The sequence below is a fragment of the Elephas maximus genome, chromosome 19 (genome assembly GCF_024166365.1).
Source record: "Elephas maximus indicus isolate mEleMax1 chromosome 19, mEleMax1 primary haplotype, whole genome shotgun sequence".
NCBI classification, from domain to species: Eukaryota; Metazoa; Chordata; class Mammalia; order Proboscidea; family Elephantidae; genus Elephas; species Elephas maximus.
This window is the reverse complement of record NC_064837.1, coordinates 6,683,002-6,710,438: the sequence shown is the minus strand read 5'-3', so window position 1 is coordinate 6,710,438 and position 27,437 is coordinate 6,683,002. Positions and strand designations below refer to the sequence as shown.

Here is a 27,437-nt window from a genome sequence, read left to right as displayed (position 1 = left end):
ATGATGGATTGTCCCTTTAATCATGATATAGTGCCCTTCTTTGTCTTTTATGGTGGATTTTGTTTTAAAGCCTGTTTTATCTGAGATTAGCATGGCCACTCCTGCTCTTTTTTGGTAGCTGTCTATTTTTTCCATTGTTTGATTTTTAATAAATTTATGTCTTTGTTTCTAAGGTGTGTCTCTTGTAGACAGCATATTGATGGGTCCTGTTTTTTTATTCATTCTGTTACTCTGTGTCCCTTTATGGATGCATTTAGGCCATTTACATTCAGTGCAGTTATTGATAGCTGCGAGTTTATTGCTGTCATTTTGTGGGTTTTTTTTTTTTTTTTTTTTTTGTGGTGCTGACGTCGTCTTTGTTCCTCTTACTCTCCTGTGCTGAATTCCTTTTGTTAGTGGATTTTTTTTCCTTTCTTTTGTTTTTGTAGATTTTGTTTTTACTGAGACATTTTTTTTTCTTCTTCTTCTTTATTTTGATGAGTAGGCTTGTTAACTTCCTTTGTGGTTATCTTGAAATTGACCCTTGTCTTCCTAGGTTTGAACTGGCCTGTTATTACTTGGTATCACCTTGGCTTTCTCTCCGTTAGAAAGTTTTATACTTACACCATTTATCCCCTCCTTTATTGTTCTGACATTGTTGTCATTTACAAACTAACCTCTCTGGTACCCTGTTGTAATTCTTTTGGTTTTGGATAGTCCTTGAGAGTTCATTTCCTGTGTTGGTATCTGGCTGGTGTAGTCTTGCATCCTAGATTGAGGCTGTGGTCTGATGTTTGTTCTCAGACCGAAGGACTCCCTTTAATAATTCTTGTAAATTTTGCTTGGTTTTTACACATTCCCTTAATTTGTTTATCTGTAAATGTCTTAATTTCACCATCATATTTGAATGAGAGTTTTGCAGGGTATATTATTCTTAGTTGCCAATTTTTTTCTTTCAAGGTTTTATATATGTTATCCCATTGCCTTCTTGCCTACATGGTTTCTGCTGAATAATCAGAGCTTTGTCTTATCGTTTCTCCTCTGTGTGTGACTTTTCATTTTCTTGAGCTGCTCTCAGGATCCTTTGTCTTTGATTTTGGCAAGTATGGTTATGAAATGTCTTGGTAATTTTCTTTTGGGGTGTATCCTATATGGGGTTTGTTCAGCTTCTTGGATGGTCAGCTTTTCATCTTTCATGATATTAGGGAAGTTTTCTGTCAGTTCTTCAGTGATCCTTTCTGTCTTTTCTGCTTTCTCCCCTTGTTCTGTAACTCCGATCACTTGAACATTTTTGCTTTTGATTGTATTCTACATAATTATTAGGTTTTTTTCATTTTCCTTCATTCTTTTTTCTGATTTTTTCTCGAACAGAGTTGTATCTAAGTGTTTGTCTTCAAGTTTGCTGAACCTTTCTTCCATCATTTCAAACCTGCTCCTCAGCCCCTCTGTGACACTGTCCATTTCTGAAACCTTGTTGTTTATCTTTTGGATTTGTAGTTGTTTATTTTTTTTAAATTAACTTTTATTAAGCTTCAAGTGAACATTTACAATTCCAATCAGTCTGTCACATGTAAGTTTACATGTATCTTGCTCCCTTCTCCCACTTGCTCTCCCCCTATTGAGTCAGCCCTTTCAGTCTCTCGTTTCGTGCCAATTTTGCCATCTTCCCTCTCTCTCTATCTTCCCATCCCCCCTCCAGTCAAGAGTTGCCAACACACTCTCCAGTGTCCACCTGATTTAATTAGCTCTCTCTTCATCAGCATCTCTCTCCCCCCAGCTGACCAGTCCCTTTCATGTCTGATGAGTTGTCTTCGGTGATGGTTCCTGTCCTGTGCCAACAGAAGGTCTGGGGAGCATTGCCACCGGGATTCCTCTAGTCACAGTCAGACCATTAGGTATGGTCTTTTTATGAGAATTTGGGGTCTGTATCCCACTGATCTCCTGCTCCCTCAGGAGTTCTCTGTTGTGCTCCCTGACAGGGCAGTCATCGATTGTGGCCGGGCACCAACTAGTTCTTCTGGTCTCAGGATGATGTAGGTCTCTGGTTCATGTGGCCCTTTCTGTCTCTTGGGTTCTTAGTTGTTGTGTGACCTTGGTATTCTTCATTTTCCTTTGCTCCAGGTGGGTTGAGACCAATTGATGTATCTGAGATGGCCACTTGTTAGCATTTAGGACCCCAGACGCCACATTTCAAAGTGGGATGCAAAATGTTTTCATAATAGAATTATTTTGCCAATTGACTTATAAGTCCCCTCAAACCATGTTCCCCAGACCCCAGCCCCTGCTCCGCTGACCTTTGAAGCATTCATTTTGTCCCGGAAACCTCTTTGCTTTTAGTCCAGTCCAATTGGGCTGACCTTCCTTGTATTGAGTGTTGTTTTTCCCCTCACCCAAAGCAGTTCTTATCTACTGATTGATCAATAAAAAACCCTCTCCCTCCCTCCCTCCCTCCCCACCTCGTAACCACAAAAGTATGTGTTCTTCTCAGTTTTTTCTATTTCTCAAGATCTTATAATAGTGGTATTATACAATATTTGTCCTTTTGCCTCTGACTAATTTCGCTCAGCATAATACCTTCCAGATTCCTCCATGTTACGAAGTGTTTCAGAGATTCGTCACTGTTCTTTATCGATGCGTAGTATTCCATTGTGTGAATATACCACAATTTATTTACCCATTCATCCGTTGACGGACACCTTGGTTGCTTCCAACTTTTTGCTATTGTAAACAGAGCTGCAGTAAACATGGGTGTGCATATATCTGTTTGTGTGAAGGCTCTTGTTTCTCTAGGGTATATTCCGAGGAGTGGGATTTCTGGGTTGTATGGTAGTTCTATTTCTAACTGTTTAAGATAACGCCAGATGGATTTCCAAAGTGGTTGTACCATTTTACATTCCCACCAGCAGTGTATAAGAATTCCAATCTCTCCGCAGCCTCTCCAACATTTATTATTTTGTGTTTTTTGGATTAACGCCAGTCTAGTTGGTGTGAGATGGAATCTCATCGTAGTTTTAATTTGCATTTCTCTAATGGCTAATGATCGGGAGCATTTTCTCATGTATCTGTTGGCTGCCTGAATATCTTCTTTAGTGAAATGTGTGTTCATATCCTTTGCCCACTTCTTGATTGGGTTGTTTGTCTTTTTGTGGTTGAGTTTTGACAGAATCATGTAGATTTTAGAGATCAGGCGCTGGTCTGAGGTGTCATACCTGAATATTCTTTCCCAGTCTGTAGGTGGTCTTTTTACTCTTTTGGTGAAGTCTTTAGATGAGCATAGGTGTTTGATTTTTAGGAGCTCCCAGTTATCGGGTTTCTCTTCATCATTTTGGGTAATGTTTTGTATTCTGTTTATGCCTTGTATTAGGGCTCCTAGGGTTGTCCCTATTTTTTCTTCCATGATCTTTATCGTTTTAGTCTTTATGTTTAGGTCTTTGATCCACTTGGAATTAGTTTTTGTGCATGGTGTGAGGTATGGGTCCTGTTTCAGTCTTTCGCAAATGGATATCCAGTTATGCCAGCACCATTTGTTAAAAAGACTATCTTTTCCCCAATTAACTGACACTGGTCCTTTGTCAAATATCAGTTGCTCATACATGGATGGATTTATATCTGGGTTCTCAATTCTGTTCCATTGGTCTATGTGCCTGTTGTTGTACCAGTACCAGGCTGTTTTGACTACTGTAGCTGTATAATAGGTTCTGAAATCAGGTAGAGTGAGGCCTCCCACTTTGTTCTTCTTTTTCAGTAATGCTTTGCTTATCCGGGGCTTCTTTCCCTTCCATATGAAATTGGTGATTTGTTTCTCTATCCCCTTAAAATATGACGTTGAAATTTGGATCGGAAGTGCGTTAAATGTATAGATGGCTTTTGGTAGAATAGACATTTTTACTATGTTAAGTCTTCCTATCCATGAGCAGGGTATGTTTTTCCACTTAAGTATGTCCTCTTGAATTTCTTGTAGTAGAGCTTTGTGGTTGTCTTTGTATAGGTCTTTTACATCCTTGGTAAGATTTATTCCTAAGTATCTTATCTTCTTGGGGGCTACTGTGAATGGTATTGATTTGGTTATTTCCTCTTCGGTGTTCTTTTTGTTGATGTAGAGGAATCCAAGTGATTTTTGTATGTTTATTTTATAACCTGAGACTCTGCCAAACTCTTCTATTAGTTTCAGTAGTTTTCTGGAGGATTCCTTAGGGTTTTCCATGTATACGATCGTGTCATCTGCAAATAGTGATAGCTTTACTTCCTCCTTGCCAATCCGGATACCCTTTATTTCTTTGTCTAGCCTAATTGCCCTGGCTAGGACTTCAAGTACGATGTTGAATAAGAGCAGTGATAAAGGGCATCCTTGTCTGGTTCCCGTTCTCAAGGGAAATGCTTTCAGGTTCTCTCCATTTAGAGTGATATTGGCTGTTGGCTTTGCATAGATGCCCTTTATTATGTTGAGGAATTTTCCTTCAATTCCTATTTTGGTAAGAGTTTTTATCATGAATGGGTGTTGAACTTTATCAAATGCCTTTTCTGCATCTATTGATAAGATCATGTGGTTTTTATCTTTTGTTTTGTTTATGTGATGGATTACATTAATAGTTTTTCTGATATTAAACCAGCCCACTTGATCATGGTGAATTATTTTTTTGATGTGTTGTTGGATTCTATTGGCTAGAATTTTGTTGAGGATTTTTGCATCTATGTTCATGAGGGATATAGGTCTATAATTTTCTTTTTTTGTAATGTCTTTACCTGGTTTTGGTATCAGGGAGATCGTAGCTTCATAGAATGAGTTTGGTAGTATTCCGTCTTTTTCTATGCTTTGAAATACCTTCAGTAGTAGTGGTGTTAAGTCTTCTCTGAAGGTTTGGTAGAACTCTGCAGTGAAGCCGTCCGGGCCAAGGCTTTTTTTTGTTGGAAGTTTTTTGATTACCGTTTCAATCTCTTTTTTTGTTATGGGTCTATTTAGTTGTTCTACTTCTGAATGTGTTAGTTTAGGTAGGTAGTGTTTTTTCCAAGAATTTATCCATTTCTTCTAGGTTTTCAAATTTGTTAGAGTACAATTTTTCGCAGTAATCTGAAATGATTCTTTTAATTTCATTTGGCTCTGTTGTGATGTGGTCCTTCTCGTTTCTTATTCGGGTTATTTGTTTCCTTTCCTGTTTTTCTTTAGTCAGTCTAGCCAATGGTTTATCAATTTTGTTAATTTTTTCAAAGAACCAGCTTTTGGCTTTGTTAATTCTTTCAATTGTTTTTCTGTTCTCTAATTCATTTAGTTCAGCTCTAATTTTTATTATTTGTTTTCTTCTGGTGCCTGATGGGTTCTTTTGTTGCTCACTTTCTATTTGTTCAAGTTGTCGGGACAGTTCTCTGCTTTTGGCTCTTTCTTCTTTTTGTACGTGTGCATTTATCGATATAAATTGGCCTCTGAGCACTGCTTTTGCTGTGTCCCAGAGGTTTTGATAGGAAGTATTTTCATTCACGTTGCTTTCTATGAATTTCCTTATTCCCTCCTTGATGTCTTCTATAGCCCAGTCTTCTTTCAGGAGGGCATTGTTCATTTTCCAAGTATTTGATTTCTTTTCCCTAGTTTTTCTGTTATTGATTTCTAGTTTCATTGCCTTGTGGTCTGAGAAGATGCTTTGTAATATTTCGATGTTTTGGACTCTGTAAAGATTTGTTTTATGACCTAATATGTGGTCTATTCTAGAGAATGTTCCATGTGCACTAGAAAAAAAGTATATTTTGCAGCAGTTGGGTGAAGAGTTCTGTATAAGTCAATGAGGTCAAGTTGGTTGATTGTTTTAAGTAGGTCTTCCGTGTCTCTGTTGAGCTTCTTACTGGATGTCCTGTCCTTCTCCGAAAGTGATGTGTTGAAGTCTCCTACTATAAATGTGGAGGTGTCTATCTCACTTTTCAGTTCTGTTAAAATTTGATTTATGTATCTTGCAGCCCTGTCATTGGGTGCATAAATATTTAATATGGTTATGTCTTCCTGATCAATTGTCCCTTTTATCATTATATAGTGTCCTTCTTTATCCTTTGTGGTGGATTTAAGTCTAAAGTCTATTTTGTCAAAAATTAATATTGCTACTCCTCTTCTTTTTTGCTTATTGTTTGCTTGATGTATTTTTTTCCATTCTTTGAGTTTTAGTTTGTTTGTGTCTCTAATTCTAAGGTGTATCTCTTGTAGGCAGCATATAGATGGATCGTGTTTCTTTGTCCAGTCCGTGACTCTCTGTCTCTTTATTGGTGCGTTTAGTCCATTTACATTCAGTGTAATTATAGATAAATAAGTTTTTAGTGCTGTCATTTTGATGCCTTTTCATGTGTGTTGTTGGCCATTTCATTTTTCCACATAGTTTTTTGTGCTGAGACGTTTTTCCTAGTAGATTGTGAGATCTTCATTTTCATAATGTTTAACTTTATGTTAGTTGGGTCGTTACGTTTTTCTTGGCTTTTTTCTTGAGTTATGGAGTTGATATTCCTTTTTGTGGTTACCTTATTATTTACCCCTGTTTTTCTAAGTAAAAACCTAGCTTATATCGTTCTGTATCGCCTTGTATCACTCTCCATCTGGCAGTTCAATGCCTCCTATATTTATTCCCTCTTTTTGATTATTGTGATCTTTTATCAATTGATTTCCATGATTCCCTGTTATGTGTATTATTTTGTTTATTTATTTATTTTTTAGAATTAATCTTACTCTGTTTGTTTTTGTGCTTTCCCTATTTGAGTTGATATCAGGACGTTCTGTTTTGTGACCTTGTATTGTGCTGGTACCTGATATTATTGGTTATCTGACCAAACAATCTCCTTTAGCATTTCTTGTAGCCTTGGTTTGGTTTTTGCAAATTCTCTAAACTTGTGTTTATCTGTAAATATCTTAATTTCTCCTTCATATTTCAGAGAGAGTTTTGCTGGATATATGATCCTTGGTTGGCAGTTTTTCTCCTTCAGTGCTCTGTATATGTCGTCCCATTCCCTTCTTGCCTGCATGGTTTCTGCTGAGTAGTCTGAACTTATTGATTCTCCCTTGAAGGAAACCTTTCTTTTCTCCCTGGCTGCTTTTAAAATTTTCTGTTTATCTTTGGTTTTGGCAAGTTTGATGATAATATGTCTCGGTGTTTTTCTTTTTGGATCAATCTTAAACGGGGTTCGATGAGCGTCTTGGATAGATATCCTTTCGTCTTTCATGATGTCAGGGAAGTTTTGTGTCAGGAGTTCTTCAACTATTTTCTCTGTGTTTTCTGTCCCCCCTCTCTGTTCTGGGACTCCAATGACTCGCAAGTTATCCTTCTTGATAGAGTCTCACATGATTCTTAGGGTTTCTTCATTTTTTTTAATTCTTTTATCTGATTTTTTTTTCAGCTATGTTGGTGTTGATTCCCTGGCCCTCCAGATGTCCCAGTCTACATTCTAATTGCTCGGGTCTGCTCCTCTGACTTCCTATTGCGTTGTCTAATTCTGTAATTTTATTGTTAATCTTTTGGATTTCTACATGCTGTCTCTCTATGGATTCTTGCAACTTATTAATTTTTCCACTATGTTCTTGAATAATCTTTTTGAGTTCTTCAACAGTTTTTCAGTGTGTTCCTTGGCTTTTTCTGCAGTTAGCCTAATTTCATTTGTGATGTCTTGAAGCATTCTGTAAATTAGTTTTTTATATTCTGTATCTGATAATTCCGGGATTGTATCTTCATTTGGGAAAGATTTTGATTCTTTTGTTTGGGGGGTTGGAGAAGCTGTCATGGTCTGCTTCTTTATGTGGTTTGATATGGACTGCTGTCTCCGAGCCATCACTGGGAAACTAGTTTTTCCAGAAAATCCGCAAAAAAAAAAAAAATGCAGTCAGATCCCTATCAGAGTTCTCCCTCTGGCTCAGGGTTTTCGGATGTTAATGGAGCCGCCTGGGGAGGGTGGGGGAGGGATCAGAGAGCTAGGAGTGTAGCACCTCAGAATATAGCCAGAGTTGTTTGTCTTACTTGGAATGACTCTTGTATCTGAGATTTCCGCGGGGCGCGTCGCCTATATGTACTGGGTGTGTGGAGATTGCCCCCCGGGGGGCCTGGCCCACTGGCGTCACGGTCAGATACTCCGCTGTCAGCCCCACCCCCAAGGTTAAGGCTCCCCTACTGGGACGGTGCACTCCTGTCTCCAAAATCCCGTCGCTGCCTCCCGGGGGCTCCCCGTCCCTCCAGCCACGTCGCGCGCCACTCCCGCGAACCGGGTGCGACTGTGCGTCCCCGCTGGGAAGCCGCTCTCCCCGCTCTAAGACCAGCCACTGCCTCCCGGGGACTTCTCCCTCTGGCACGCCATGCCACTCGCGCGAACTGGGTGGGTGCCTCCCGCACCAATGACTGGACCCCCCCCCCGGGGTCAATTCAGGGAAATGTAGGTGGTCCCTGCGCTCACGCCCCGCCTACGCTGCCAAACTCCGGCGGGACGGCTCCCCGGCTGGGACACTGCTCTCCCCGCGCCAAGACCAGTCACTGCCTCCCGGGGACTTCTCCCACCGGCTGCGCCGCCACGCCGCCCGTGCCAATGGGTGGGCTCACTCCCGGGATGAGTTCGGGGGCTAGGGCTGGGCCCCTTGTCTGTGCCGTCTGCCCCCATGGGCTCTGCCCCAACTCGGGCTCCGAAGGTCACCTGCCTGGTGCGCTGGCTCCTGGCTCTGAAAACAATCGCTGTCTCCCCGTATTTGTTCGTTCTCCGTCTCTAAATCTGTGTTTGTTGTTCAGAGTTGGTAGATTGTTATGTATGTGATCGATTCACTTGTTTTTCCGAGTCTTTGTTGCAAGAGGGATCCGCGGTAGCGTCCACCTAGTCCGCCATCTTGGCCCCACCTCCTGTAGTTGTTGTTTTTGAATGATTTCTAGTTGTGAGTTTATTTTCGCATTTTGTTCCTTTATTATTTTCCTGCGTTCTTCCATTTTTTATCTGTATTTTCTATTAATTTTTGTATTTTTTTCTCATATTTGTCCACTTTTTGCTTCAACTTTGGATACCTCTGAATATCAGAGATTTAAATTCCTTGTCAGGTAGTTCTAGTGCCTTTTCTTCTACTGGAAAATCATCTGATGTTTTATTTTGGATGCTTACTGGAATCATCCTGTTCTGTTTTTTTTAATGTGTTTTGATATTGTCTGCTATCTTTGGGACATTCAGCAGTTATTTTCTTCATTTATTAATTGTAGATTTGTTTGTTTTGTCCTGATTTTTTATTTGGTTATGCCTGAGCAGTCAGGCTGTATGTTATTTGTTGTCTGCTCATCTGTGGACAGAATACTTTTCACATCCTTGTCCAATGGGTAGGGCGAGTTGCTCTGCTATGGTGCAGCAGGGCAGGTTCAGCTGAAGCAGAGATGCTGAGTTAGGTTGTTTGTGGCATGTACTAGGCCTAACAGGGTAGGCCAGGAATCAATGTAGGATAGGTTCTGGTAGGCTGTGCCTGTGCTGCTCTGGGGTGTGATGTTCAGCACACGGTGCAGATTAGCAGGTAGGAGGGGGGAGGTTGTGAGTTGTGGAGTTAAGATGGGTATGGGAAAGTGGAGAGAGAAACAGGAGCCAAAAACAAAGAAAGAAACAAAAAAATGCTAAGGGAGCTTGCCGTTGGAGTGGAAAAATGAGAATCTGAGAAATAGGGAAAAACAAAAGTGAAAAAAAAGAAATAGGGAAAGAGATATAAATAAACAGATAAAAATTAGAAGGAAAAGCCTCCAGGGATCCCACCCGTGTGGGCACGAGACTAGGGAAGTGGCTCCAGGCTGCGCAGTACAGCCTGGCTAGAAGGGGTAGAGATGTCACACAGTGCCAGGTATTCAGGAGACAAGAAAAGAAGGTACGTATAGAGAGACCAGAAACAGAAATGAAGAAAGACAAAAGGGGAAAAAAAAATAATGCCCCCAGGGTTCCCACCAGTGTGACTGTGCAGACTGGGAAAGTGGCTCCCAAGTCACACAGTACCACCCGGCTAGAAGGGGCTCCCAAGCCTCAAAAACAAAAAGAAAATGAACGTACAAACAAAATAAAACAAAGAAAATAAAAAACCCTGGGGATCCCACCAGTGTGGTAGTGGGCCAAGGAAGCTGTTCCCCAGTCGAGCGGTACTTCACAGCTTCTCAAGAAGAAGCAATGATGGCATGTGGAGCCAGGTGTTCAAGAGAAAGGAGGCAGAGATGGTGAGAGGCACAGAAGAAACCAAAAGGAACAGAAAAAAGCAATACCAGCAACAAACAAATGACACTCTGGGAGCTGACCATTGTGGGTGGGATGAGTTGAAGCGGCAAGGGTACAAAAGTAGTGCCTCTCAGCCACGAGACTGCGGCCAGTGGGAAGTAGAGGAGGCTGAGCAGCAGGGAGTAGAAGGATAGGGGGTGGTGGCTGGGTGCTGTGTCTCCTTCTGGGAGCTCCTGTAAGCTCCTTTCCTGTACTCCCAATCCGTCGATCTCCAATGTGGGCAGTGCGAATCCAAGCAGCATGGACCCTGCACTTCTCAGCTGGCTGAGCAACTGCAGCCAGCTATGAAGCAGGGAAGGTTGAGTCGGGGGAGAAGATGGAGGGTGAGAATGTGTATCTCACTGCTTACTGAGTGTTCTGACTCCTGCTGAGAGCTCTGTGAAGCCACTTTCCAGTACTCCCTGTCCACCGGTTGCCGACAGGAGTCCGAGATGGTGAATCTGTGCTGCGTTAGCTGGTAGGAGACCTCCGCACGTATCTCTCCTCGCTGTCTTTTCTCTGTTAGCTCCTTATTCTTTTTGGTGCTTGGCTGAGTTCTTTATCTCTTCATTTGATGCTTAGGGTTCAAGTACTGACATTTGTTTCTGTTTTACTTAGTTTTTTGGGTCTTTGCTATGGAGAGATGGCATGGTGCATCTGTCTATAGCACCATGTTGGCTGGAAGTCTATGTACTTTTTAATCTTGTGGGGATTATTAATACAAAGTTTATGCTTAATGCTTAGTATTTAACTAGATTTTTTTGCTTTTTATATTATCTCTTATTTAAGACATAGATTATGTATAATCTTGTATATATAAGTTAAGAACCATATTAAGAAGAAAGCTGTGTGCCTGCTATCTAAATTCGGAACCAGAACATTACCAATTTCATTGGGATCATCTGTATATTCCTCCCGAATTCAATCTTCCAACCTTCCCTGGAAATAACTTTTTAATTTTCTATATCTTTTGTATTTTATAGTTCCCTTGGTTTCTTTTTTAATTTTCCTACATATGTATTTATCCCTAAACAACATGTTGTTTAGTGGTGTTTGATTTTGAGCATTATGAAAAATGGTATCATAATTTAAGCAGTCTTTTTGTTATATTTCTCACACTTAACATTTTACTTCTAAGATTCACCTATGTTGTTGTAGGTAAATTTTACTTAATTACTTTTTATGACTGTGTGACATTGTACGAATATATCCCAATTTATTTTTCTTTGTGTTGACTTTCTAATTTTTCGCACACTCGCACTCACAGACATGCTCCTGTAAATACTATGTGAATGTTACTGTTATTAGTTGCCACTGAGTTGGCTTTGACTCATGGTGACCTGTGTTAGTCATCTAGTGCCGCTGTAACAGAAATATCACACGTGAATGGCTTTAACAAAGAGAAGTTTATTCTCTCACAGCCCAGTAGGCTGGAAGTCCAAATTCAGGGCACAGGTTCCAGGGAAAGGCTTTCTGTCTCTGTTGGCTCTGGTGGAAGCTCCCTGTCATCAGTCCTCCCATTGATCTGGGAGCATCTCAGCACAGGAACCTCAGGTCCAAAGGATGTGCTCTCTTTCCGGTGCTGCTTTCTTGGTGGTATGAGGACCCTCTGTGTCTCTGCTCACTTCTCTCTTTTGTATCAAAAAAGAGATTGGCTTAAGATATTATCTAATTTTGTAAATCTCATCAACATAACTGCTGCTAATCCATTTTATTACATCATAGTGATAGGGTTTACAACACATAGGGAAATCACATCAGATGATAAAATGGTAGACAATGATCCAGCCATACCAGGGAATCATGACCTAGCCAAGTTGGCAGATATTTTGGGGGGACATGATTCAATCCGTAACAGACCCTGTGTATAACAGAATGAAATGTTGCCTGTCCTACGACATCTTCATGATCGTTGGTATGTTTGAGTACATTGATGTGGGTATTGTGTCAGTCCATCTCATCGAGTGTGTCATTCATTTTCACCAAAATGTAGTGTCCTTTTCTAGCAATTGGTCTTTCCTAAAGATATGTGCAAAGTTAGTGAGACTGAGTCTCTCCATCCTTGCCTCTAAGGAGCATTCTGGCTGTTATTTTTTACAATAGTGATTGATTTGTTCTCCTGGCAGTTTCATACACAGTGTATTCAATATTCTTCGACAACACCACAATTCGTAGTGTAGCAATTCTTCTGTTGTCCTTTTTCACTGACCAGTTTTTGCTTGCATATGAAACAGTTAAAAAGACCCTAACTTAGGTCAGGTGCACCTTAGCCATCGACGTGATGTCTTCCCTGCTGAAAAGAAGTCTTTTGCAGCAGATTTCCCTAATGGCAATACATCGTTTGATTTTTTTTTTTTTTTGACTGCCACTTCCATGGACATTGGTTGTTGATCCAATTGGAATGAAATCATTGACTTCAATTATTTTCTCCATTTATCATAATGTTGTTTATTGGTCTGGTTGCAAGGATTTTTATTTTCTTCATGTTGATATGTAAATGCCTCCTGGTAACTTCGTGCCAAGATTTCTTTACTGCAGCATTTTTTGTACTGCGAGTTCCTATCCATCAGTGAAAGTGAAATCAATTTAGTGGTAATAACAGAAAATATCAGTGTGCATCAAAAACAGTAAAAAGCATCTCGTTTGAAGATGCTACATTTGGATACTGAGTTGCAATGTCAGGTATGCAAGATAATGCCACATTGTTTTCTAAAATGCTTTTAACAGTTTATACTTACAGTAGTAGTATGTAGGGACTTCATTACTCCACGTCTCCACCATTTGGCATTGTTGAACTGCATTTTTGCCAGCTGGGTGGGTGTAAAATGGCATCATCTCCTTGTGGTTTTAGTTTGCATATTCCTGATTACTAATGAAGTTGACCAAGTTTTCTTATATTATTGGAATTTCTTCTTTTAAGATGTGTTAGACTTTAGCCCATTAATCTAGGGAATTGATTTTTTTTTTCCTTGTTGACTTGTAGGAGTTCAGAGTCTAAATGTTAATTCTTTGATGGTTATATTTCTTACATATACCTTTTCCCAGGTATGTAAGAAATATACATAAGAAAAGCTTTTTACCTTTTTTTAACCACCATAATAGAAGTTGTTAATTTTAACGTGAATATATTTATTGATTTTTCACTTTATGGTTATTTTCCATATATATGTGTGTATATACATAAAAATACATATTTTTATGTATATATACACATATAAATCTCATTCCATGGTAAGAAAGATATTCTTTTTTTTTTCCCTAAAAGTTTTAATGCCTTGCCTTTTACCTTTTAAGTTTTTAATTCATACAAACTTGGCTTTTGTGCATGGTATGGTGTAGAAACCCCCCCTCCCCCACTTTTTTTTCTCATATTGGTAAACAGTTGTCCCAGCACTATTGAAAAACTCATTTTCTCCCGCTTCACTCTCCCAATCTCAGATAACACCTTTGTCATCACTTTTCTATATTTTTCCATATTTGTGTGAGTTTGTTCCTGGGCGTTCTCATCTGTCCGATTGATGAATGTGTATATTGATAGAATACTGTCTTAATTACTCTGACGTTTATAAGTTTCAGTATCTGATAGTGAAACTCTCCCAACCTATTCTTCTTAAGCAGAATATTGGCTATTCTTGTTGTTATTAGGTGCCACTGAGTCAGTTCTGACTCATAGTGACCCTGTGTACAAGAGAATGAAACACTGCCCAGTCCTGTGCCATCCTCACAATCATTACACTTGAGCCCCTTGTTACAGTCACTGTATCAGTCCATCTCATTGAGGGTCTTCCTCTCTTTTGCTGAACCTCTTTCGCTGATTTCATTTTTTTAAAATATATAATTTAACAAGTGTAATCTAAAATTTATCTACGGGTGCAAAAGTTTAAGAATACCCCCCCAAAAATTGACTATTCTTAAGCCTTTGCATTTGCATATAAATTTTAGATTCAGCTTGTTAAATTATTATAATTGTGCTTTAGGTGAAAGTTTACAGCTCAAGTTAGTTTCCCATATAAAAATTTATACACACATTGTTATGTGACCCTAGTTGCTCTCCCTATGATGTGACAGCACACTCCTTGCTTCCACCCTAGATTCCCCAAGTCCATTCAACCAGCTCCTATCCCTTTGTACCTTCTCATCTCACCTCCGGACAGGAGCTGCCCATTCAGTCTCGTGTATCTGTCTGAACTAAGGAGCACACTCTTCATGAGTATCATTTTATGTCCTGTAGTCCAGTCTAATCTTTGTCTGAAGAGTTGGCTTCAGGAATAGTTTTAGTTCTGGGTTAACAGAGAGTCGGGGGGCCATGTCTTCTAAGGTTCCTCCAGTCTCAGTCAGACCATTAAGTGTGGTCTTTTCACTAGAATTTGAGTTCTGCACCCCACTTTGCTCCTGCTCTGTCAGGGCTGTTGTGTTCCCTGTCAGGGCTGTCATTGGTGGTATCCAGGCACTATCTAGTTCTTCTGGTCTCAGGCTGATGGAGTCTCTGGTTTATGTGGCCCTTTTGCCTATTGGGCTAATACTTTGCCTGTGTCTTTGGTGTTCTTCATTCTCCTTTGCTCCAGATGGGTTGGAATCAATTGATGCATCTTTGATGAACGCTCTCTAGCTTTTAAGACCCCAGATGCCACTCTCCAAAGTGGGATGCAGAACATTTTCTTAATAAACTTTGTTATGCCAGCTGACCTAGATGTCCCCTGAAACCATGGTCCCCAGACCCCTGCCCTTGCTCTTCTATCCCGAGAAGTGTTTGGTTGTATTCAGGGAACTCCTTAGCTTTGGTTTAGTCTAGTTATGCTGAATTCCCATGTATTGTTTGTTGTCCTTCCCTTCCCTAAGGTAATTCTTGCCTACTATCTAGTCAGTGAGTTCCCCTTTCCCTCCCTCCTCATTCTTGTAATCTTCAAAGAATGTTTTCTTCTGTGTTTTAAACCTTTTCTTGAGTTCTTTTAGTAGTAGTCTCATACAATATTTGTCCTTTTGTGACTAATTTCACTCAGCATAATGCCTTCCAGATTCTTCCATTTTATGAGATGTTTCATGATTCATCGTTCTTTACTGTTGCGTAGTATTCCATTGTGTGAATATACCATAATTTACCTATTCGTCCATTGATGGGCACCTAGGTTGTTTCCATCTTTTTGCTATTGTGAACAGTACTTCAGTGAATATGGGTGTGCATATATCTGTTTGTGTGAGGGCTCTTATTTCTCTAGGATATATTCCAAGGAGTGAGATTGCTGGATTGTATGGTAGTTCTATTTCTAGCTTTTTAAGGAAGTGCCAAATAGATTTCCAAAGTGGTTGTACCATTTTACATTCCCACCAGCAGTGTATAAGTGTTCCATTCTCCCCACATCCTCTGTAAGATTTATTATTTTGTGATTTTTGGATTATTGCAAGCCGTGTTGGGGTGAGATGGTATCTCATTGTAGTTTCGATTTGCATTTCTCTAATGGCTGATGATCGTGAGCATTTCCTTATGTATCTGTTAGCCGCCTGAATATCTTCTTTGGTGAAGTGCCTGTTCATATCCTTTGCCCATTTTTTAATTGGGTTATATGAGTTTTTGTTGTTGTAGTTTGGCAGTATCTTGTAGATTTTAGAGATTGGACCCTAATTGGATATGTCATAGCCAAAATTTTTTTTCCCAGTCTGTAGGTATTTTTTTTACTCTTTTGGTGAAGTCTTTGGGTGAGCATAAGTGTTTGATTTTTAGGAGCTCCCAGTTACCTAGTTTCTCTTCTGGTACTTGTGCATTGTTAGTTATATTTTGTATTCTATTTATGCCATGTATTAGGGCTTCTAGCGTTGACCCTATTTTTTCTTCCATTATCTTTATGATTTTAGATTTTATATTTAGATCTTTGATCCATTTTGAGTTAGTTTTTGTGCTTGGTGCGAGGTATGGGTCTTGTATCTTTTTTTGCATATGAATATCAAGTTATGCCAGCACCGTTTGTTAAAGAGACTGTCTTTTCCCCGTTTAATAGACTTTGGGCCTTTGTCAAATGTCAGCTGCTCATAGGTGGATGAATTTAGGTCTGGATTCTGAATTCTGCTTTATTGGTCTATATATCTGTTGTCATACCAGTACCAGGCTGTTTTGACTACTGTGGCAGTATAATGGGTTTTAAAATCAGGTAGCGTGAGGCCTCCCACTTTGTTCTTCTTCAGTAATGCTTTACTTTTCTGGGGCCTCTTCCCTTTCCATATGAAGTTGGTGATTTGTTCCTCCATCTCATTAAAAAAATGTTTTTGGAATTTGGATTGGGATTGCATTTTATGTATAGAATGCTTTGAGTAGAATTGACATTATCACAGTGTTGAGTCTTCCTATCCATGAGCAAGGTATGTTTTTCCACTTACATAGGTCTCTCTTAATTTTTTGCAGTAGCATCTTGTACTTTCGTTGTTGCTGATTTGATACATGTATTTTTTCCATCCTTTGAGTTTTAGATTGTTTGTGTCATTAAGTCTAAGGTATGTCTGTTGTAGGCAGCATACAGATGGTTCGTGTTTTTTAATCCATTCTGCCACTCTCTGTCTTTTTATTGGCACATTTAGTTCATTTAAACTCAGCGTAAGTATTGATAGGTATAAGTTTAATGCTGTCATTTTGATGTGTTTTGAGGGTTGTTAACAGTTTCTTTGTTCCATTTAATTTTCTGTGCTGAATCATTTTTCTTTATGTATTTCCATTTCATCGTTATTGATTTTGTATTTGTTGAGTCTTTATTTTTATTTTTTTTGATGTGTAGGATTGTTAATTTCCTTTGTGGTTACCTTAATATTTACCTCTATTTTTCTAAGATTAAACCATTCTTTTATTTCTTTTTATCTCCTTGACTTCCTCTCCATATGAAAGATCTATGATTATGTTATTTAGTCCCTTTTTTTGTTTTAATATTGTTATCTTTTACATACTGATGTCTCTGTTTCCCTATTTTCAGTGTTTTAGCTTTGATTTAGTTTTGTGACCTCCCTGTCTGGTTGATACCTGGTTGTTCTGTCCTGTGTTCTAGTCTTGGGTTGTTATCTGATGTTATTGATTTTCTGACCAGAGGACTCCCTTTAGTACTTCTTGTAATTTTGGTTTCGTTTTTACAGTTTCCTAAACTTTTGTTTATCTGGAAATGCCTTAATTTCGCCATCATATTTGAGAGACAGTTTTGCTGGATATTTAATTCTTGACTGGCAATTTTTTTTCTTCAAGGCTTTGTATATGTCATCCCATTGCCTTCTTGCCTGCATGGTTTCTGCTGAGTAGTCAGAACTTAGTCTTATTGACTCTCCTCTGTAGATGGCTTTTCGTTTATCGCTAGACACTTAAAATTCTCTTTTTATCTTCGATTTTGACGAGTTTATGCTATGTCTTGGTGACTTTCTTTTGGGATCTACCTTGTGTGGGGTTCGGTGAGCTTCTTAGATAAGTATCTCCTCACCTTTCACAATATCAGGGAAGTTTTTTGCAAACAAATGTTGAACAATTCTATTTTCTGTTATCCCCCACTGTTCTGGTACTCCAGTCACTAGTAGGCTGTTCCTCTTGATGGAGTCCCACATAATTTTCAGGTTTTCTTCATTTTTTTTTAATTCTTTTATCTGATTTTTCCTTAAATAAGTTGGTGTCAAGCGCTTTATCTTCAGTCTCACTAATTCTGACTTCATTGCCTTAATTCTGTTCCTATTACTTGCTATCGAGTTGTCTAATTCTGAAATTTTATTGTTAATCTTCTGGATTTCAGTTTGCTGTCTCTCTTTGAATTCTTGCAACTGGTTAAATTTGTCATTATGCTCTTGTATAACCTTCTTAATTTACTCTATTGCTTTGTCTGTCTGTTCCTTGGCTTGTTCTTCTTTTTGCCAGATCTCCTTCCTGATCTTTTGGTGAGCTCTGTATATTCATCTTTTGAATTTTACCTCCTCCGGTAATTCCAGGAAGTTTTCTTCCTCTGGAAGGTTTCTTGGTTATTTGTTTTGTTACCTTGCTGAAGACATCATGATCTGCTTCTTTATGTGATTTAATATTGACTGTTGTCTCCAAGCCATCAGTAAATTATTATATTTATTTATGTTTCTTTACTGTGCGCTAGCTTCTTGTTTTGTTTTGCTATGCTCAAATAGTCTGGTTATATAAGCTAGTTTTATTATTGGCATCTTTGAAGCTCTCATGTCCTGTCTCCACGTGGTTGGAGCTGTTACTATGTATGTGAGCCCAGAACTTTGTTTAGTTTTCTTGTGTGTATTCAGGTCGCCAGTCATCAAATATGTGGCACAGGCTCTCACCTACAGTCCTAGATGGTTAGGGGTGATTGGAGTAGGCACAGGTATCTGGCTGCAATACGGTGTCATACGCTGAGCAAGGCAGGGGGTTGGTGACTGCCCCTGAGTGTCTGGGTGGAAGGCATGTCTCTGTTCCCTAGAACGTGTAGGTAGGTGGGTTTTGCAGCCAGATTATGGGCACCCAGTGCTGTTGGCTGTAAGGACTGGGAGGCACCACTTATTCTCGGACCCCTGTCGTGGATGGCTAGGTGATGTGAATGGAGCCACCAGTCCTCAGGCCCCTGATGTGTATAGGTGAGGATCCTGCTTAATGGGCCGGGCAGTGTCAAATGTCATGAATCTGCCAATCCCGTTATAGCTGATGCAACTGAAAATAGGCTTCAGGCATATAGCGTGTTATACTGTGTTAATGAGGGCCTATACTGATGAAATGGGCCCACACAGGTCTATGCAGCAGTGAAAGGCATTCAAAGTCTATGGACCGCTTATGCCTGTGCGTAGGCAAAGAGGCTGTGCCTTCCCTGACCTCCTGGCTTAGGGGAGCTGGCAGATTATTTTTTTCCCGTTTGTTAATTTGTTCCCTCTCCAATGCCTGGCTTAGGGCACTGTGCATCCTACTTCTGGCCCAAGGGGGATGGCAGTCATTGAAACTGGACCAGGCCCCAGAGCAGCTCAGGGAGGGGACAGGTAAATGGGAGAGAGGTACTTCCCAAAGTGGGGGAGGGGGGTAGGGAGTTGATCCGAGTGGTGGATTAGACACTTGTACTTATCTTTTACCTATTGAGCACCACTTCTCCTGGTTCCGAAGGCTTTGAGCAGGCACTCCACCGCTCTGTCTCTCTGGATGTGGAAAATGAGTCCTGAGCGCCACTGCTTTCCTCACCCCATGTGCACCTGCTGATCCAGCCTGCAGGGTGCTGGCACCAGCCAGTTCAGTTCTGGCAACTCCTCGCTTCCTCTGAACTCTTTCTCCCTTTTCCTGGCACTCAGTCTGATTCTTCAACTTTGTCTTTGATGCTCAGGGCTCCTAGATTGCATATATAATTGATTCACTTGTTTTGGGGGGTCTTTGTTGTAAGAAGGACCACAGGAAGCATCTGACAACTTCACCATCTTAGCCCCCCACTTCAGCTTGTTAAATTATTAAAAAAAAAAAACCTCATTTGGGTTTTCTTTGAAGTTGCATTGATGTTGTGAGAACTGACATCATTACAAAATTGATTCTTTCTGCTTCTAAACACTGTTTGTCTCTCCAATTATTGTCTTTGTAAATGTCTTTTATTAAAGTTTATATTTTTTCTCTATAAAAGGGTTTTGCCTCTTTTATGAAATTTATTCCAAGGTACTTATAATTTCTTTGCTGTGATAAATATTTTTTAAAATAAGGTTTTTTAAGTATTTATTGGTTATACTGATTTTGTTATATTGATCTTATATCCAGCCACCTTTCTAATCTTTCATTAATTCTAATAATTTGTGTGGATTATTTACTGTTTTCTTTGTGGACACATGTATCATCTTCAGATGATGTCAGTTATGTTCTTCCTTTTTAGGTTTTAGCTCTTAGGCTTTATTTGCTTGTGAACTAGGTAGATGGTGATAATAGACACCCTCCTCTTATTCCTGATTATACAGGGAATGTTTTGTAGGTTCCATTAAAAATCTAAGTTAAGAATTCCCTCCTTTTTTCTATTTTTCATAAGTAGGCATTAATTTGAAAAAATATTATGGTGAAAATATGTATAACAAAAACTTGTCATTTTATCCATTTTTAAGTGCACAATTCACTGACATTATATTCACCGTGTTTTGCAACCATCACTGCTGTCTATTTCCAAAACTTTTCATCACCCCAATCATGTAACCGTCAGGCAATGACTTCCCATTCCACCCTCCCTCAGGCCCCTGATCATCTCTAGTAAACTTTTGTCTCAGTGAGCTTCCATATTCTAGATATTTCATTAAGTGGGATCACAGAATACTTGTACTTTTGTGTCTGACTTATTTCACTCAGCGTAATGTTTTCAAAGTTCATTCATGGCATAGTATGTGTCAGAACTTCGTTTGTCTTTATGGCTGAGTAATATTTCATTGTATGTGTGTACTACATTTTGTTTATCCATTCATTTGTTGATGGATATTTCCATTGTTTCCACCTTTTGACTATTATGAATAATGCTGCAATGAACACTGATGTGCAAGTATTTGTTTGAGTCCTGGCTTTCAGTTCTTTTGGGTATATACCTAGCAGTGTAATTGTACATATACCTTTTTGAGGAACCACCAAACTGTTTTCCATAGCAGCTGCACCATTTTATATTCCCACCAGCGATGTAGAAGTGTTACAGTTTTTCCACATCCTTGCTAACACTTGTTATTTTCTGTTTTTGTAATACTAGCCATCCTGGAGGGTGTGAAGTGGCATCTTGTTGTTTTGATTTGCATTTCTTTTAATGAATAAAGACATTGTTCATCTTTTCATGTGCTTGTTGGCCAATTGTATATATCCTTTTGGAGAAATATCTTTTCAAGTCTGAGTTCCTAGTAAATCCCACTTCTGATGACAGCTGTGTTGTGTGGAAATCTCAAAATCCTACTATTCTGTCCTCAACTCTGAGGATACAACAAATCCCCATTTTCACTTTTCTCTGTTCAGTTCTGACACCAGCTGTCCATGTGGCACTTCTTTCTCTGACCCTAGCCACCTGGAACTAGGTCAGATCAGCTGCAGGTTAGGGAGTCCACACGATACGCTAACTTCTAATTTGATGGCTCCCACTACTCCTTTGTGTTTGCTAATTCACTGGGATGACTCACAGAGCTCATGGAAAGTGCTGTACCTACAGTTAGAACTTTATTGTAGCAGAAAGGTTGGAAACCAAGAGATGCATAGGATGAGGTCTGGGAGGGCCTGCAACATGGAGCTTCCATGTCCCAAAAGGTGCATTACTCTCCCATGTGCATGGATATCTTTCATCAACCAGGAAGTTCATGGAGCTTCCGTGTCCATAACCTTTATTAGCGTCATTATGTAGCCACAATTGATTGAATCCTGCTCCTCCCTCCCTGAGGTTAGCTGATATCAGGCTACCAGGGGATCTTTGTGGTCTGGCCAGCCCCCCACTCATTTGTACAAATTCTCGGGTGTTATCTGGAGGCTTCAAATCATTAAGGCACCTCCATTTCTCAGGAAATTCCAAGGGTCTAGAGTTCTCTCTCAGGAAACAAGGGCAAGACATTTCTTTAAGCAAAGTTAAATTCTTAACACACAAAGTCTTTTACTTATTTTTTAATTAGGTTGTTTGTCACTGAGTTGTAGTAGTTCTTTATGTATTCTAGATATTAAATCCTTATCAGATATACTATGCATTTTTTGAGATGGTCATATGTTTTATCTTTTACTCTATCAATAATGAATTATACTTACAAATTTTCTAAAGTTAAACCACCTTTGCATTCCGTCAATTAATCCAGCTTGTTCATAACGGGCTAATTTATTTTGTTTAGTACTTCTGTATCATTGTTAATATCTGAGAGTGATCTGTAATTATTCTTTAGTGTCCTTGTCTGTTTTTGGTATCAAGTTATACTTGACACTAAGAATGAGTTGGGATGGCTTGCTTCTTTTTTAAGAGGTTGTATAAATTTGGAAAGAAAAATTTCTTGAAAATTTGCCTATATAACATCTTGGTCTGCTATTTTCTTTGTGCAAAGATGTTTAATTACTTTAAGGTTTGCAGGACTTTTCAGACTTTCAGTTTATTCCCTTTTTATGCAGTATATATATTTTAAGATGGGTTTTTTAATTGTGGTAAATATATAGGCAATAAAACATTCAGTATTTCAGCAATCTTCACATATACACTTCAGTGACATTAATTACATTCATCGTGTTTTTCAACTACTACCATTAAGCATTCCCAGATTTTTCCATCACCCTTAAAAGAAGCTCAGCGTCCCCTAAGCATTGTGTTTTCCTTTTCCCCCTCCCTCCTCGCCCATGGTAACCATTAATAAACTTTGGTCTCCATGCATTTGCATGTTCTTTTTTTTTTTTGATTTTGATTGTGTTTTAAAAGTTTACAAATGAAGTCAGTCTCTCACACAAAAACTTATATACACCTTGCTACATACTCCTAATTGCTCTCGCCCTGATGAGACAGCCCGCTCCCTCCCTCCGCTCTCTCTTTTCCTATCCATTTCGCCAGCTTCTGACCCCCTCCACCCTCTCATCTCCCCTCCAGGCAGGAGATACCAACACAGTCTCAAGTGTCCACCTGATCCAAGAAGCTTGCTCCTCACCAGCATCCCTCTCCAACCCATTGTCCAGTCCAATCCCTGTCTGAAGAGTTGGCTTTGGGAATGGTTCCTGTCCTGGGCCAACAGAAGGTCTGGAGGCCATGACCACTGGAGTCCTTCTAGTCTCAGTCAGACCATTAAGTTTTGTCTTTTAACAAGAATTTGGGGTCTGTGTCTCACTGCTCTCCTGTTCCCTTAGGGCATATGCCTGTTCTTGATAATTCTGTTTTTATTTTTCTAGGGGTTTGGCTGTTTGAGTTTTCAAATGAAGTTGTTCGTAGATTTTATTTATATTTTAATATCTGCAGCATCTCTGTTTATAGTTGACTTTCATTTCCTATTATTGTTTAGTTCTTCTTTCTCTTATTTTTCCCTGAATAAATCTTGTAGACGTTTGCTATTTTCTTAGTCTTTTCAAAGAATGAACTTGTAACTTTAGTGATTCTGTTGCATTTTTCTATATTACTAAGTTCTCTTTATTATTTTTTCATTATAATATTTAGTATTGTCTTTTCTATGAAGTTCAATGTATCAATTTTTTACTTTTATATATAGCATTCTTTTGATGTTGTATCTAACTCGTGTCCTACCCCAAGGTCACAGATATTTTCTCATATGTTTTCTTCTAAGAGTTTTATGTTTACGTTTTATATTTGGATTGATGATTCATTATGGATCCATTTTTTGTAGGTGACTCTTTACACATGACATGTTTAATTGTCTAGCACAATTTTGTTGAAAAGATTGCCCTTCTTTCATTAAATTGCCTTTGTACCTTTGTCAAAAATCAATCGATCGTATTTGTGTGGGCCTGTCTCTGAACTCTGTATTCTGTTCCATTTATCTAGGCTTCTTTCCTTTCACTAATACCGTACTCTTTTAGTTTTATAGTAAGTCTTAAAATTGGGTATGCAAGACTTCCAACTTTATTCTTCTCTTTCTGAATTGGTGTAGCTCTTCTACTTCATCTGTACTTTGATATCAATTTAGAATCAGCTTGTTTATATTTACAAAAATGCTGCTGGAAGTTTGGTTGGGATTGCATTCATCTGGGCAGTGACGAGAGTCCTGATTTTCTGCGAGGCCTCCTCCAACCCCACCCCAGCAGGCGGCGGGGGCACAGTTGTTTACTTTTTATGCTCCAAGTCTGGGATATATGAAGCCAAAAAAAAAAAAAAAAAAGTCTATGTAATTCTAGAAGTACCTAGCCAGTCTGCCTTGTCTCTATCTTTAAGAGTCTTCTTATTTTTGTTTTATATGTAATGCCTCAGGTTTTTAGTTGTACTCAGCAAGAGGAATAGGTAAAAGCATGTTTACACTATCTTCCCATAAATGAAAGTTCTGTTATTTAATTTTTAATGTATCACTTATTCTTAAATGTTTCAGGCACCTGTTACAATCGTTGATAATTTCAATAATTGAAGTCCTTTAGGCTCTATATAAGGAGCCCTGGTGGTGCAATGGTTAAACTTTCGGTCACTAACAGGAAGGCCTGCAGTTGGAACCCACCAACTGCTCCACTGGAGAAAACACCTGGCAGTCTACTCCTTTAAAGATTAACCTGTTACCTGTTGCCATTGACCCTGTACCCAGGAATCCTTATGGGGCAGTTCCACTCTGCCCTATAGGATCACTATGAGTTGGAATCAACATGAGGGCACACAACAACAGGCTCTGTATGTTATTTCTTCTTTCTTTGTACTCAGTCTTGATTTGTTTTCATGTGGATTTGGTTGTGTATGTGAGTGTGTGAGAGAAAGCGAGTGAGAGCAGGCGTGCACACGTGTGCGACCGCTCATTGATTGAACCTTATCTGTGAGAATCCGGAGGTAATAAACTGGGAACGCTGTGTCCGAAGAGGATTTGCATTGTCCTCTGATGTGAAGCAGGGGTGCAAACAGGTCATGACAACTTCAGCCAGCTTCCAAGTCCTTCACTGAAAGTGGAAATCTGAGGTGCAAGTCCCCACTTTGTGGTGTTAACTTGGCTGCCAGATCTCGGATGTGGTATTTTCATTTTTCACCAGGACTTAATACTGTCTCCATGTTCACTGTTTATTGATCCCTGATCAGCTTTCTGTTACTTTTGCTAGATTATTTGGGAAAGGCCAAGGGCCTTGAGTGGCGGAACCTGCTCAATTCAGTTACTTAAAAAATGTGTCTGGGAAGTTTGTTATCATCAATCCAGGTTTTGATCTGTAGCAGAGACTGTTCAGAGTATCTTGTTTACTGGTGCACTAAATATTTCATTCTCAGCAGATTCCAATATTAGTGTGTATTCTCTTGTTAGAAGTTCTGCTACTAGTTAATGCCTCTGTTTTTCCAGTTTTGCCGTAGTGAAGAGAGGGAGGAGTAATTACGGGACTCTGTGCCTAGTTTTCTTACTGATGTGTTTCTCAATTTTCTATTTAGGGCAGAAAAGACTGAAGTTCTGAGTGAAGACCTCCTTCAGGTAAGCTCTTAGCTCGAAGACACCAAAGATGCTTTCCTTTTACAACTAAGCCATTCCCAATGCTGTTTGAATTTCACAAGCTACTCGCAATGTTTGGAGACACAGCTCTTTATCCTGGACCACAGCACACTGCATTTTGAACAGCAGTTTCAGTGAGATCTTCCAGTAGAGATGTGAGGCCTTTTCATTTCAGTGCTAGCAGGGAATACCAGTCTGCTACCCCTCCCCTTCTGTTGCCCAGCTTCGGGTGTTGTCCTGCAGCCTTCCTTGTCTTTGCAGACACATGTTCAGACTCCTTTCCCAGGGTTATCCAGACCCTACGACCCCACTTCTCCTGACCTTGCCCTCTGCCTGTTGACACCAGCCACTGTTCTGCGGCAGGTGGAGAAGCGCCTGGAGCTGGTGAAGCAAGTTTCCCATAGCACCCACAAGAAGCTGACTGCATGTCTTCAGGGCCAGCAAGGGACGGAAGCTGACAAGCGCTCGGTAAGTGCCGTCCTAGCCATGGACAGGAGCTCTGCTCCTGGGGCCCTGTTCAGTATGGCTGTTCATAAAAAAAAAAAAAAAAAAGTTGCCTTTGAGTGGATTCCAACTCATGGAGACCCCATGTGTGTCTGAATGGAACTGTGCTCCATAGGATTTTCAATGGCTGATTTTTTGGAAGTAGATTGCCAGGCATTCTTCTGGGGTACCTCTGGTGGACTTGAACCTCCAACCTTTTGGTTAGCAGGTGAGCTTGTTAACCATTTGTACCACCCATGAAAACAAAAAGAAAAAACCGTTGCTATCAAGTCGATTCCAACTCATGGTGACCCTGTAGGACAGAGTAAAAAAAACCCATTGTAGAACTGCCAAATAGGGCTTCCAAGACTAATCTTTATGGAAGCAGACTGTCACATCTTTCTCCCTCGGAGCTGGGCTGGTGGGTTTGTAGCACCGACCTTTCAGTTAGCAGCCAAGCACTACAGTTACTGTACCACCTACACAGCCATTTGTAAGTCTGAGCATCCAAGCAGCCCAGGCTCCTTGTTTCTGCAGTGTGGCCATCCTCCCTGCCACTCTTGCTCTTGAGCTGTGCCTGAGATGTCTGTCATCCTTACCAAGCAAGTGAGGTCTCTCTGCTGTTCCCCCCAGAGTGGGACATCCAGGAGGATAGCACGGACGTGCTTGAGATCCCATCTCAGGGGAAGCTTTATCTTTGATGGTCTTCTTCTTTCTGCTTCAGCTCCTTCCTGAGTCCATTTGTCTCAAGTATGATTTAAGACATCATGGGGAAAAATCATGCTGCAGCTTTGGAAGTTGCAAGTGACCTGCAAAGACCCTTGAACATTGCTTTTGATGTAATGAAACATTTCAGAGTCTCTTTCCTGTCTTTTTAATGACCTCTTGCTTTCTTCATGTAATTCTTTTTGTCATTCCATAACTTGTCTGGTCTTTGATCATCAGTGTTCAAATCTGTTCTTGAGATGGTCTCTAAATTCAGGTGGGATATACTCAAGGTTGTATTTTGACTCTCATGGACTTACTGTAATTTTCTTCAGATTCAACTTAAATTTGTATATGAGTAATTGATGATCTCTTCTGCAGTTGGTCCCTGGCCTTGTTTTGGCTGATGATATTGAGCTTTGCCATCTTCTCTTTCCACGGGTGTAGTTGATTTGATTCCTGTGTTTTTCATCCGGTGAGGTCCACATGTTTAGTTGTCGTTAATGTTGTTGAGAAATGATATTTGCAATGAAGAAGTTGCTGGTCTTGCAAAATTCTATCATGGAATCTCTGGCTTCGTTTCTATCACCAAGCCATATTTTCCAACCACTGGTCCTTCTTTGTTTCCAACTTTCGCATTCTAATCACCAATAATCAGTGCATCTGGATTGCATGTTTGATCAATTTTAGACTGCAGAAGTTCATAAAAATCTTAAATATCCTTATCTTTAGCCTTAGCGACTGGTGCATAAATTTGAATAATAGTCATATTAACTGGTCTTCCCTGTAGGCATATGCATATCATCTCATCACTGACAGTGTTGGACTTCAGGATAGATTTTGAGATGTCTGATGAGGAATGTGACACCATTCCTCTTCAATTTGTCACTCCTGGCATAGTAGGCCATTTGATTGTCTGATTCAGAATGGCCAATACCAGTCTGTTTCAGCTCACTAACGCCTAGGATAGCGATCTTTATGCGTTCCATTTAATTTTTGATGACTTC

At 39.7% G+C, this 27,437-nt stretch overlaps 1 protein-coding gene across 3 annotated transcripts in view; it reads left to right on the top strand.

The window, feature by feature from the left end:
* Nucleotides 1–27,437, top strand: part of ARHGAP44 (Rho GTPase activating protein 44) — a 261,017-nt gene that overhangs the window by 116,798 nt on the left and 116,782 nt on the right. For 2 of the 3 annotated variants that reach the window (XM_049861082.1, XM_049861083.1), the window contains exons 2-3: nt 25,185–25,224; nt 25,606–25,710. The exons of the other annotated variant lie outside the window; for it this stretch is intronic. In XM_049861082.1, coding sequence (XP_049717039.1) covers nt 25,185–25,224; nt 25,606–25,710 — 145 coding nt within the window. The remainder of the gene's footprint in view (nt 1–25,184; nt 25,225–25,605; nt 25,711–27,437) is intronic. 3 annotated transcript variants of the gene reach the window in all.